Raw genomic sequence first — 13,712 nt, 5'->3', positions numbered from 1 at the left:
CAATGACAGAGCCCACAAAAAAGGAGGTGGAGCAGCAATAATCTACCCCACCTCCCATACCATAACTCCCTACTCCAATAAAATACCAACCTTTGACAACACTGAAATTATAATAGGCTTACTAAAAATAAACAACCACAAGTCCATATGTATCGCTGTCCTCTATATTCCCCCTGGTGATAGTATCAAAACTCTTGAAAACATCCTGTCCTGGTTCTCCTCCAATATAAAAAATGAACCCTATATACTCAGATCACTGAGTACATCAACTGCAATACTATTAACTCTGAAGCCCCATCCCACACAATCAACCTGTACAGCTTCTCCCAACTAATAGTCTCCAACCATACCAAATAAAGATGGTACCTCTGGTACCATCATTGACTGGATCTTAACAACTCACCCAAAACCAAAGCCGGAACATTACCTGATCCTCTCAGCGATCACCTACCAGCCTTCGCCGACCGTCTCCCATCTCCATTGCATAAACACCACCACTACATCCAAACCTGCAACCTCTCCTCTTTCAACCCTCTAACTTTCTCCAAATGCTTAAAACATACTGACTGGTCCCCTCTAAAAACCCTTCCTCTAGATGATGCCATTTCCTACTTTAACCACTCATTCCTAACCCTTCTCAATCAACAAGCCCCCCCCCCCCCAAACCAAACACATCAAAACCAATCCCTGCCTATGGTTATCAAAAGATACTACAAAAGATACTAAACTAGCCTTACACCAAAGGGACAAAAACTGGAAACAATATCAAAAACATAAAAACCCTAACACCCTCCTAAAGTATAAGCAACTACGAAACTCTGCAAAAAAAAAAACAATAATTAAAGGCCACAAAGCCTACTCCAGCCCTTGCACTCAACAAATCACAAAAAATTCTGGGACTCCATCTCATCCATGCTGCATCCTGGCAACAAAGAAAACCCCTGCCTAGACCCCAACCTCTCCAACCTTGAAACAGGCAGCCAGTTTAACTCATTCTTCATAGACTGCATAGCTAAACTATCAGCCTCCTTCCCACACCCCTCCTCCACCACCCCCTCTTGCCCCAACCACCACCCCAATCATTAACCTTCCTCCACATCCTTCTGCCTCAAGCCCATCACCACAAGCACTATAAAAAGACTTCTCCTCAAACTCATACCCTGTCACAATGCACCCGACAACCTTCCACCCACGTTAAGCAAACAATCTGCAGACAGCATTGCCTATCCAATTTATATTCTTATAAATAGATCCATACAAGAATCCTTCTATCTGGCACCATGCTTACATCATCCCCCTCCACAAAGGTGGTAAAAATACTGATACCATCAACTTCAGGCCTATTGCCATCCTTTCCCCTCTTTCTAAAATACTAGAGAAAACAATACAAACACAACAAATGGCACACCTAACACTAAACAATCTCCTCTCCCCTACCCAGCATGGCTTCTACCCTGACCACAGCACCATGACTGCCCTTCTTTCCTTTCTTGAAACCATAAACCTCAAACGCAACTCAGGCAAGTTCGTATCCACACTATTCCTAGATCTGTCAAAGGCCTCTGATACCATCTCACACACCCTACGTATATCCCAACTCTCCACCCTACACCTCTCTCCCACCATCTACTTTTACAGCTACTTGTTCAACTGCTGACAAGCTGTCCAATGGAAAACGTCAACCTCCCCCTTCCTTCCCACACCCACAAGTGTCGTACAAGGTTCTGTTCTTGGCCCTCTTCTCTTCAACCTATTCATTAACAACTTTCACCAATCCATCACAGACTCATCTATCATCCAATATGCAGATGACTCAACAATCATCTGCTCAGCCTTCTCCCCCTCCGAGCTCCTAGCAAAAACCCAACTAGCCTTCTCCAAAACAGAAACCCGGATGCAGTCTAACCATCTGGCACTAAATGCAAATAAAACCAAACTAATGTTTTTTCTCCTACCAAAACCTCCATTGACAAATCCACATTCACCATACAGAAACAAAACAACACCCTCCTTGAAATTGTTCCCAATACCAAGCTTCATGGCATCATTATTGATGAAGAACTAAAATTTGACACCCACATCCACTCCACAATCAAAAAAATCCACCAAAAGTTAGGTCTCCTCTACAGGCACAACCACTTCCTAAGCCCCTCTACCTGTCAGACTCTTGCATCCACCTTCCTACTCCCCTCGTTTATGTATGGTACCCCTCTTTTCACCAATCTCCAACTTGGTCTTCAGTCCAAATTTGAATCCTGCTACCACAAGATCTCCAAATTTGCAACCAATTCAAAACACTCATCCCACCACTGCCACTCCCTCCTCACCTTCAACTGGCTTGAACTACCCAACTACCTCAGTTACCTGCAACTCACCATTGTCCACAAGCTCATCTTTAAACCTGCCAACTGCCCAGCTCTCACTACTTCCTTAAAACCTTATATTCCCAACCGCTCACTCAAATCCAAAAAACAAAATCTCCTTCAGGTCCACAAACCTTCATGACCTCCTGGCCATCTATTGCTGCCCCACTCCTTAGCTAAACAGTGGAACTCTCTCCCCACACACCTACACAACCTACCTAACAATACAAATTGAAAATCTCAGCTACTCTCTCATCTTTCTTCCAAATGGGAATGCCCTTGCCACACTCCAACTTAACCCCCCCTCATTCCACCTTGCACTGACTTATCCAACTACCTCTACTATTACTTCATCCCACCCAAAACAATCCCTCTCCTACTAAAAACTAATTTTCTCTCTAATATCTATTGTACTATACTCTCCAATCTCAAATATACTATTATCCTCTCCATGCATAATATTTTCCTAACCTACTAATGGCTAGTAGCTATATATTTTGAAATGTTAAACCTACAATTGAGTTTATAACAAAAATATTCACTTTATGTAAATGTTGAAATTTCTGTATTGAATTATGTATTTTCATTTTTGTAACATTGTGACAAACCAACTGCAAATATCATGGAGCGTATCTGTAAATGTTTAATTAGCTGCAAAAACTATGTCCTTTTGTAACATATGAAATGTAACTTGCAATTATTGTGGAGCTTTTCTCCCTGGGCCTCCACTGAAAATGAGCTCTTCTTGGCCCAGTGGACTTCCCCAGTCATCAAACTTAAATAAACAAACAAATAAATAAATAAGGAAAGCAGTTACTAACTATGGAATCAATATAGTATAATTTAACTTATTTAATATTTTTTAAGTAGATTATTCCCAGTGAATCTAAGACTTAATGCAACTAGTGAGAAAATCTCAACAATACAAACCTAGGGCCAGCGCATTAGAGCAATTAACCTGAGCAGAATCTCACTTGGGTGTGGATGAAACTGCAATATATACAGAAAATACATGTGGCTAAGAGGAGAACTAGCAGACTCCATCTAGACAGAATGGAGAATCAAGATCTGAACCCAGCCTCTGAATTTAAGAGCCAAAGACAATATGTTGAAAGGATACCTTGGCATTAGAGCAGAATTACAGGAAGACTGCCATGTTGTGCTAAATGAGTCAGTTAGCTCTTAATACTTACTTAATATATACTCTTAAGGTTAAAATCCCAAAAGATCTTCAATGGTGTATGAAATAGCTGAACAAGTTAATCTGACATTTCCTTCATTACAAAAACCTTTAAATTTAAAGTGTTCTTTGTACGATATAAAGCAGTAATTCTTAAGATGTGACTTAGGAACACTCTAAAATGGGATTTTCTGAAGCTCTATGAACTCCTTCAGTTTCTTGCTTTTAACAGTCAGGTGTAAAACAATACATTATTGCACACTTTCCTGAGAAAAACAAGCAAAGATAAATAAAAATAAAGAAATGCAAACATATTTACCCATTCTGTACTCTGAATGTTTCTATATCGGAGGCTACATGTTACATTTATTATAGGTGGAGCCAGTGATGGCTTATGTACAGTTACTTCAAAGTAATTTTTCACACTGATGTGCAGCTCGACTTTAGGGGGATCCATTTTCACTGAAATGAAATAAAACAATTGCAAAGGTTTTTAAAGGTGTTTCAGTGTACACAGTGCTAACAACATCTGTGATAAAAATGTCATGATCATTTATTATTTAATATTTTTGTACTCTCACATACACACACACACACACACACACACACACACACATAATTTTCAACTATTTTACTTTCATCTTTAGTGATCAACAAATACACCAATCATTCAATTCACTTATTCCACTATTAATTAGTAAGAACTGATTTCATTGTTTGTCATTACTGAGGTAAGCAAAGCCGTTGATCTTTAAGAATCCTGTGCTCCAGGCTAGTCTTACAGACAGACTGTATGAGTACAATGTAAACCAGATGATCCACTTTTAATGAAAGGGAGTAGATATATGTATATGTTTGTGTGTGTGTGTGTGTGTGTGTGTGTGTGTGTGTGTGTGTGTGTGTGTGTGTGTGTGTGTGTGTGTGTGTGTGTGTGTGTGTGTGTGTGTGTGTGTGTGTGTGTGTGTGTGTGTGTGTGTGTGTGTGTGTGTGTGTGTGTGTGTGTGTATGTGTGTGTGTGTAAACACGTGCACACACACACACACACACACACACACACACACACACACACACACACAAATGGCTATATCAACAAAACACAAACAAGCTAACATACAATGCACAAAATTAAAAACATCGAAAAAAAAAAAAAAAACAAGTACATCTCTTTTTGCCAGGCGGTCAAGCCCCTTTGCCTCGCCATACCAACTCCAAGATCACACTACAGTAGGGAAATGGCAAATTTCACACATCCTGCTTTACAATGATGACAAAAAAGCTGATATAGCTCAATCAGCTGATTTTCTATCAGCTGTATCAGCTATGGCATTAGTCAGTGGGTAACATTTTGAAATGTCAGGACCCACTAGGCAGAGTCCTGAAATCTGGAGGCTGAATGGCCAAAAGAACAGACTTATATATACCATGTCTGAGGTGCCATTTCATGGAATATTCCCTTTTTTAAGAATATGGCAATCTCAGAGTTAGTGTATGTAAGTTCAGGGGATGTGGGGTGCAGGGAGACTTGCCCCCCCCCCCCGAAAAAAGAGATTTTAAGGAAAAGAGCAAATTTTGAGATTCATTCTTCTCCGGGTTTTCAGTCTTTTTTTTTTTTTTTTTTTGCTTTTGGCACTCGACATTTTGAGTGCCAATATTTCAATAGGTAGTCTAGTCAATATAAACAAATTATGAATATATACACACAAGCATATATATGTGTATACATGCAGCATTATATCTATAGAGTTTGAAATTTTTATCAACCTTTTTGTTAATTCTGAGAGTTCTGTTATTGTTACTCAATTAGTCAGAATGAGTAAGAAGTTTTTTGGTTGCCATGACCAGTTTGCATGGTCGCCCGACAAGAAAATGTTAAAACTGGAGATTAAAATGGTAGCAATTTTACATGATGAAATATTTGTGCTTTTACTATTTTGGAATTTTGCTCAGACGACCACAGTTTTCTGACACTTTGTTTTGGTTCTGAAATAATTGTCAGATTGTTTTAGTAAACAAAATCTGTACATAGCACTATGGCAGACAAGAGTTGGGTACATTTGTTACATGAAAAGGGAAATGGGCTACTAAACTCAGTAGACTGCTATAAAATGCTTATTATTCGCACTCAATAACAGCAGAGATATCAAAGAAGTAAGTATGAAATCATCTTTTGCCATTCCTAAGTAGTTAAAACAGATATGAGATTTTATTCCACCTGAGACTGTAACATTGTCATTGTGATAGTATGGATGCCCCCTATAACCCTTAGAGATATATTTGGAGATTTATGCTCCATATAGGGTCACTCTTAGAAAACTGGTCTAAGATCGGGGGGGGGGGGCAGACAGAGAGTAATCCACAGTTTCAGCCCCATACAGTTCATATAAAAATCAGAGAGCCTCATCAGGCCAAAGATACTGAGACTCACTCCAGAAAATAGGTGTTTAGTTGGTGTTCACCTGTGAACAACTGGTGGCTGGGTGACCCACCTTAGCCTGATGGAGATTTGCCGAAAAAGCTGTGTGAAGCTAGTATATGGGGTCACTGGCCAGAAAATTATTTTTTTTTTGGGGGGGGGGGAGTAAATGCATTGTAAGCAGAACTAGGACAGACTGCTGCAGACTAGACTCTTTTTTTAAAATCCAACATCCCAAAGAAGGAATCTTATTTGGCATTATGAAATTACATCGACCTTAAAGTACCTAAAGGTAAAATCAATACCAATAAAAAAGGGTACACAACAAAAAGTTTAGCTATTTTTATACAGAATAATATAGAACACACTATACAAGAATGTTCATCATATATATAAAGGATTCTTTTGACTTCACCAAATTAAAGAACATAGAGAGTTTGTGAAGAAGACATTTTTGATACTAGTGATGTTTCTTCCTTACACACTGTGGCTCATTCAGACATGGATTTTAGAATTTGAGACTAATATTTTGTTACTAAGTTTGCTACTAAGTGAAACATTTGAATTTCCTAAACTTATTACTGAAATACTGCATTTTATCCTTTCTAATGAAGTTTTTTTTCTGTTTGATGTCGTTATTAAACACAAAAAAGTAGAGTGACTGTGGGGGTGATTATGAGTCCCTACTTAAGCAGACTTGTTTATGACACTGAGAAAAGTTGCATATTTTCAATTCTGGACATTGGAGTGATATAAAATTGTGTAAGCATTATATAGACAGTATTTTTCTTGTACAAAAATAGATGACGGTACATTTCAGTCATTTTTATTATACATCAATCAGTATTCAAATTGTGTAATGTTTACAGCACATGTGACATGCAAAAATAAATCTCTTAGATGTTAGTTTTTTCAAAGCATGCATTTGTTTATGTGCTGCCATTCATCAAAAGGAAGCTATAAGAAATAGTTATTTGTCCTTTGATATCATGCATCCTTCTGGCTCAAGAATAACATAGTTAAGAGCCAGGCAAGCAGGGCCGGTAGAAAGACATTTAAGGAGGAATCTTAGAGTATGGCAAGTCACAAGCTTGTTAAAAGACTGATGGACAGAGCTTAGTATACTGGTACGTTGATAACATTGGGAATCAAAGGCAGGGCAAGTAGGACACCAATTGTATTTGTGTCAGTGTCAGTGATGCAATAGATAGCATACTCACCTTTGGTACAGAAGGTTGTGGGTTCTGTTAATATACCAGCTAGTTGGATTCCTGACACTGCAGTGCAGTATAAGGAGGGGACTGCACTCTTGAGTGTGCTATCCTTCAGGTGAGACATTAAACCGAGGCCCCATCTGCTTGATTTAGTGGTAGCTTAGGTGGATGTAAAAGATCCCAAGGTACCTATTGAAAAGAGTAGGGGTCCTTTATTTATTTTACATTTTTTGCATAATATTTATATTATTTATAATATGTACAATATTTACAATGTAGCGTACATTTCATTACTTACATAATCCACAAATTTCAATACACATTTAAATTATTAACCCCCATTCCAGCTTCCAAAGCCAAAATCGTCTTTTTCAAAATTTCTGCCAGATCCCATTTTTCATTAAATATAATTTATTTTACTCTTTGATTCCAAACAGTCCATACAACAGCAAACATTTTATATATGTTATATACATAATCTTTACATTTGTTTCTATAGAAACCATATTTAATCATATCCATATTAACATCATCCACGTAATTTATACTACCAAAATACTTCAAATCACACGGCTTTTTCAATAGCTTATATTTTTTTTACATTTCAAAAATATGTGCTCAGATGTTTCCAACTCCTGACAGTAACTACAAATTCTACCTTCTTTTCTTTTGTATGGCATATTAGCTTTTACTGGTAATTTTCTTATAGATAACCTCCATAAAAAGTCTTGATATTCAAATATATATTTTAGTCTTTCTTTCCTTATTTTTATAGACTTAATTTTATATTCATGCAAATGTTCCCATGGATATACATAGGAATATTTGCCATACCTCTCAACTGTCCAGATTTTTCATAGGATGTTCAGATTTTTGCTTTATGCTTTTGGTCTGTTCCTCATAAAAGTTGTGCTTTTCTTTATTTCTGTGGCAAATCAGTTTGGACTGACTTCACTAAATAACGACATGCATTTGACTTTCAGACTTTGCATCATTCAGAAAATGCATGGTAACCCAAGATGTTTTATTCTAACAGCTTTCAAAAATTTCTAAAAATGTGTCCCTATTTTTTGGGCTTTGTCCCCACCCTATTATTTCTGGCTTTGTCCAGATTTTCATGCTAAGAGATTGGGAGCTATTTTCTATACCATATCCTTCTTTTCTTATCAACTTCATCTAGTTTTATTCTCCAAAATAATATATTATATTGATAAGAATTAACTTCAGCATTCATTCTAGGTCTTATCCTTTTAAAATTATTAAAAAACAACAACTTCCTTTCTTTACCATATTTGTTTCTTAATGTATCTGATAATATATCATAATTATCATTATTTCATTTCTTAATAACCTTATATAAATTTAATGAGGTAGTGTAAACAACAGGGTTAATTAATTCTAAACCTCTTTTATCATAGTCATCATACAGAACCCCTCTTTTGATAGGGTTTAACTGTGAACCCCATATAGAATTTAATATAATATTGTATATAACTTTCTCATTTTCTAACCGTAAATTAAATACAATAGTCAAATACTCCATTTTACCAATTAATATTGAATTAATCATTTTTAAATGATAACTTAAATGTTTTCAAAACACATATACATTCCTCATTTTTCATAGTCTTCCATTGCATATCTCTTGCACACTGTTTTCCAAAGCTTATTCCCAAAACTGTTATTTTTCCATATTAAAGTCAACAACTCCTATTTTTCCAATATACCCTAAATCCTTGCTTTTGTCTATATTCAAATACAATCCTTTAATGTTTAATGCACTCACTTATATAATTTAACACTAAGGCCATACCATCAGCATCTTTTGTTACATGTATAATATCATCTGTGTAAGTTGATAAACTAGGTATATTAATATTTTCATTTGTCACACATGCCTCTTCCCCCTATCTTTATTTATTAATTGCAAAACAAAAATCAAAATTCCTAAAGGATAACCTTGATTTATACCTCCCTTAATGCATATTTCTGACTTAACCATCCATTTACTACAATTTTTATTCTGTTATATTCATAAGGAGTAATGCACACTTTGCTTATTTTTAACTAATATTATATGACTGAAAAATATCCATAATATTTCACGTTGTATAGAATCAAAAGCTTTATCAAAGTCTTCAATAATTATTTTCATTTTCTCATTCCTACAAATAAAATCCTGTACTAATTCTCTAACAAAAGCAAATCTTGACATCACTCCCTTTTATACTATATTATACATATATATATATATATATATATATATATATATATATATATATATACATATACATATATATATATACATATATATATATATATATATATATATATATACGTATAGTCTTCTTTACTATATTATGAATCGTTTTCTCCATTCTTTTCTGTATAATCTTCATAAATATCTTGTAATCTGTATTATTGAAAACTAAAGGTCTCCAGTTTTCATCTTTCTATCACCTTTCTTCCACATAAACTTTAAGATATCACTATGTAATTCATTATATTTAAAATCTTTCCTAATCCTTTCATTCATTACCTCCAGAAAACATTTTTGCCATATTAATATATCTTTATACATTTGTTATTCTATTCTATCAGGAACCCCTGCTGATTTTATATTAACTATTGTTAATATTTTATCCACCTATTTATCCACCTCATCTGCAAGAGTACCTTTTGCCAAATCTTCATGATCTTGTTCTGAAAACATTTTCAAATTCCATTATTTCCTCATCTTTATCACTCCCCCTTTAGACATTTCTTTAAAAGATTGCACAACAGGACCCATTATCTTTTCTTGGCTAGTCTGAATTATGGCTGATGCATCTTTTATTTCTTTTGTTATAGTATTATATTTTTGTATTATCCCACACAAATAAGGAACAACGTCTTCCTTCCTTTCTTGTAAAAATATTGTTGTTTATTTAACTAGAATTTAAATTTTCTTGATTCATGGTATATAAATATTTTCTCGATTAAAATAATCTTTATCAATACTTTCAATATTATTAAATGCTTTATTACTTAACTTGAATATGGAAGAACACAACCACGAACCCAAAAATAACTCCAAGTGGCTGATAATCCAAAGAAAACGCAGCTCCGATGTTAACAGTTCAGTATTTTAATAACATAAATCCTCACAAAGCACGTAGAACACGTAAATACACCATGTAGATCCACAGACAGTATAGGTTGAGCGCTTTCATCTGCTGACACAGATTTCATCAGAACCCTGAATAAAACTAAGACAATGGTTTATATAGCAGTTTTAGGCGCCAAAAATAATTGATAAATGATTGTTAGACTTAATTACTCAACACACTGAGTGAATAAGGAAATCCTATCCTGTGAAAATTAAAATTGAGAGATCCTATGCTATGAAAATTTAGATTAAAATTCAATTTTACACTACATAATCAGCAAAGGGATGCACTTCATAAAGTGCATAAGTGCTATAATAACATTGGACTTGATAAACTATTTCATACATATATCTACTAAGAATATTAACAATATAGAAACATTTTCACATAAATACAATATTGAATGCGAACATATATTAATACAAGAAATATAATATTTTAAAAATACAATATATTAAAAATACAGTATATTAAAAATGAAATAGTGACATTTTTTTTTTTTTAAGCATAGGATCTCTTAATTTTCACAGGATAGGATTTCCTTATTCACTCAGTGTGTTGAGTAATTAAGTCTAACAATCATTTATCAATTATTTTTGGCACCTAAAACTGCTATATAAACCATTGTCTTAGTTTTATTCAGGGTTCTGATGAAATCTGTGTCAGCAGATGAAAGCGCTCAACCTATATTGTCTGTGGATCTACATGGTGTATTTACGTGTTCTACGTGCTTTGTGAGGATTTATGTTATTAAAATACTGAACTGTTAACATCGGAGCTGCGTTTTCTTTGGATTATCAGCCACTTGGAGTTATTACTTAACTTACCATATACTTTCTGTGCCTTTCTTCTATTCTTGACTTGACAATCAATATGACACTTTCTTGTATTTCTCTTTAAACATTGTCCACCATTCAGACCAATTTTTGGAAAACTCTCTCAGAACTATTTGATCTCCCCAAAGCTTTAAAACTATTATTTTCTCTCTTTATTTTTAATTTCAATCCATACGGCAATGTGATCTGAAAATACTACATCTATCACACCTTCTTTTGATATTTCTATTCCAGATGATATCAAGAAATAGTCTATTTCAATGTTGTGCTTACTCCTACTATATGTCCAGCTATTGGTTAAAATTACCACACTCGATTACTTTTTAGCATTTTATTTACATCACCACAATTCTTCTTCTTTATTCTTAAATCATAGTTAAAATTACCTACAGTAATACTATTATCCATATGTACAGTTATGTATTCCAAACTTTTTGAAACACAGTTACTCTTTGCTTTTGCATGACATCGTCATAGAAAGCTATGATTCTATACAATCGCCCTTTCCTCCTTTTGTCTATAATTGTAAGTCTAGTCAATATAAATAATGTTACATCTAAAAGTGTTATAGAAACGTTACACAAAATACATACTCATGAACATGTTTCTCTACCTAAATTCCAGAATGTATACCCTCTAAAATAATTATATCTACATTGTTTTTCTCCGTTCCAAAACAGCTAATCTCATAACCAACTTTTAATACTATTTACATTAACCACAACTACTCTACAATTATCCCTTTCTCTCACTCTTGTTAATTGTTATTTCTAAATCAAAAATTTTGTCCTTACCATCCTTTGCTTTCTTTTTGTCTTTCACATACTTCCTATAAATTTTCTTTTTCTTTCCCTTAAACTTTTAGCAATTGATTTTTTCTCTTACTACAATCCACTGCACATCTTCATCATCACTTACTTCTGAGCCCTTCTCTACTTCTTTTTCTTTATTAATTTCTTCAATATTTTCTGAACTTTGTCTTTAATTTCACACTCTAAGTCTTGCTCTATACTTACTTGCTCTCGCACTTCTTCTTGTAACTGAGTAACAACTTTCCTTTCAACAGTGATGGTGTTTTCTTGATAATCCATCCATAAATTATAAATTTTGTTATATTTATAACATTTCAAAACACACTTTTTAATATATCCCATTCCCCACATATATGGCATCTTCTCTTCCTAGAATTACTTATTTAAGTAAATAGATATTGGTAACCTCCAAACACTGGACCCTACCCAGTTTGGTTATGTTACGGGAGATCATGCCTGCCAAACCTGGTGGACTTTTTTGAGACAGTTACCAAGGCTATAGACGAGGGAAAGGTGGTCCACACAGCCTACCTAGACCTCGCAAAGGCCTTCAACACCATTCCCCATTCAGGTATTATAGACAAGCTCACCAGCCTGAACATAACCCCCTATGTCACTAGATGAGTTGCCAACTGGATCATGGACAGAACCCACATGGTAGGAGTTGCGGAAGCTAGGTCTGACTCTAAACCAGTTACAAGTAGCATTCCCCAGGGCTCAGTCCTAGGACCCCTCCTGTTCGGCATATACTTCTCAGAGATACAGGCTAGCACAGGAGGACTATGGCTGACCAAGTTTGCAGACAACTGCAAACTGGGGGGCTATAATTGACTCTCCGGCTGACACAGACATCCTCCAAAAGGGTCTCACTGAGACAGATACCTGGTGTCAAAACCATGGCCTTAAGTTAAATGCCAAAAAGTGCATAGTCATCCCCTTTGGAAAAAACATAGTACCCACAAACTACCACCCCCTAAATACGGAAGATGTAATAAGGGATCTGGGACCCAAGTAGATAGTAACCTCTCCTTTGACAATCACATTGCCAAAGTGGTTAGAAAATCCTTCTATATGGCCCACCTAATCACAAATGGGTTTGCATCCAGCTCAAAAGAGGTCATTGTGCCCCTCTATGCATCACTCATCAGACCCATCATAGTGTACTACTCCCCATTTGGGATGTACCTTACAAGACACCTTTAACAGCTAGAAAGATCACAGAAGGACCTCACCAAGAGGATCACTGGCCTCAAACAGATGCCCTATGCAGCTCGACTGAAGAAACTCCAGCTGTACTCAGTTGCATACCTCCTGTTCAGAGGTGATCCCTACCTGACATACAAGGCCATGTCCAACTCAAAATTGACAGACATTCTCCACCTAAAGAAAACCATATCCCCTTGAGCCACATGCTCTAGGGATCTAAACCTCACCACAACAATAAATAGGACATGCTGGAAAGATAGATTCCTGTCCCAGAGACTTCCATGCTCTGGAACAATATTCCAGTCTACATTGCAAGATTCCAAACTACTGTTTCAGCTACATATTGTACTTATTTTACTGCCTGCACTTTAACAAAGTCGTTTTTGTGTTTAAAGTACCTGTTTAACTGTTGTAGGCTACAAACTCAAGTGTGATAGCCATTTCTGTGCATTTAAAGTGTTTTTTTTTATTGTATCTGCTTTATTTCCTGAAAAAAAAAACAAAAAAAAAAATACATGTTTTCCCGCCTTTCTAAGCTA

At 35.4% G+C, this 13,712-nt stretch overlaps 1 protein-coding gene across 1 annotated transcript in view; it reads right to left on the bottom strand.

Annotated features, from left to right (window-relative positions):
* LOC122795553 (interleukin-31 receptor subunit alpha-like) overlaps positions 1 to 13,712 on the bottom strand; it is a 1,451,325-nt gene that overhangs the window by 566,454 nt on the left and 871,159 nt on the right. The window contains exon 7 of the mRNA XM_044063779.1: positions 3,863 to 4,005. Coding sequence (XP_043919714.1) covers positions 3,863 to 4,005 — 143 coding nt within the window. The remainder of the gene's footprint in view (positions 1 to 3,862; positions 4,006 to 13,712) is intronic.

Source organism: Protopterus annectens, chromosome 2.part2, assembly GCF_019279795.1.
Source record: "Protopterus annectens isolate FY-2018-M chromosome 2.part2, PAN1.0, whole genome shotgun sequence".
Taxonomy (NCBI): Eukaryota; Metazoa; Chordata; order Ceratodontiformes; family Protopteridae; genus Protopterus; species Protopterus annectens.
Note: the sequence above shows the minus strand (reverse complement) of the source record. Positions and strands in the feature narration are given on the sequence as shown.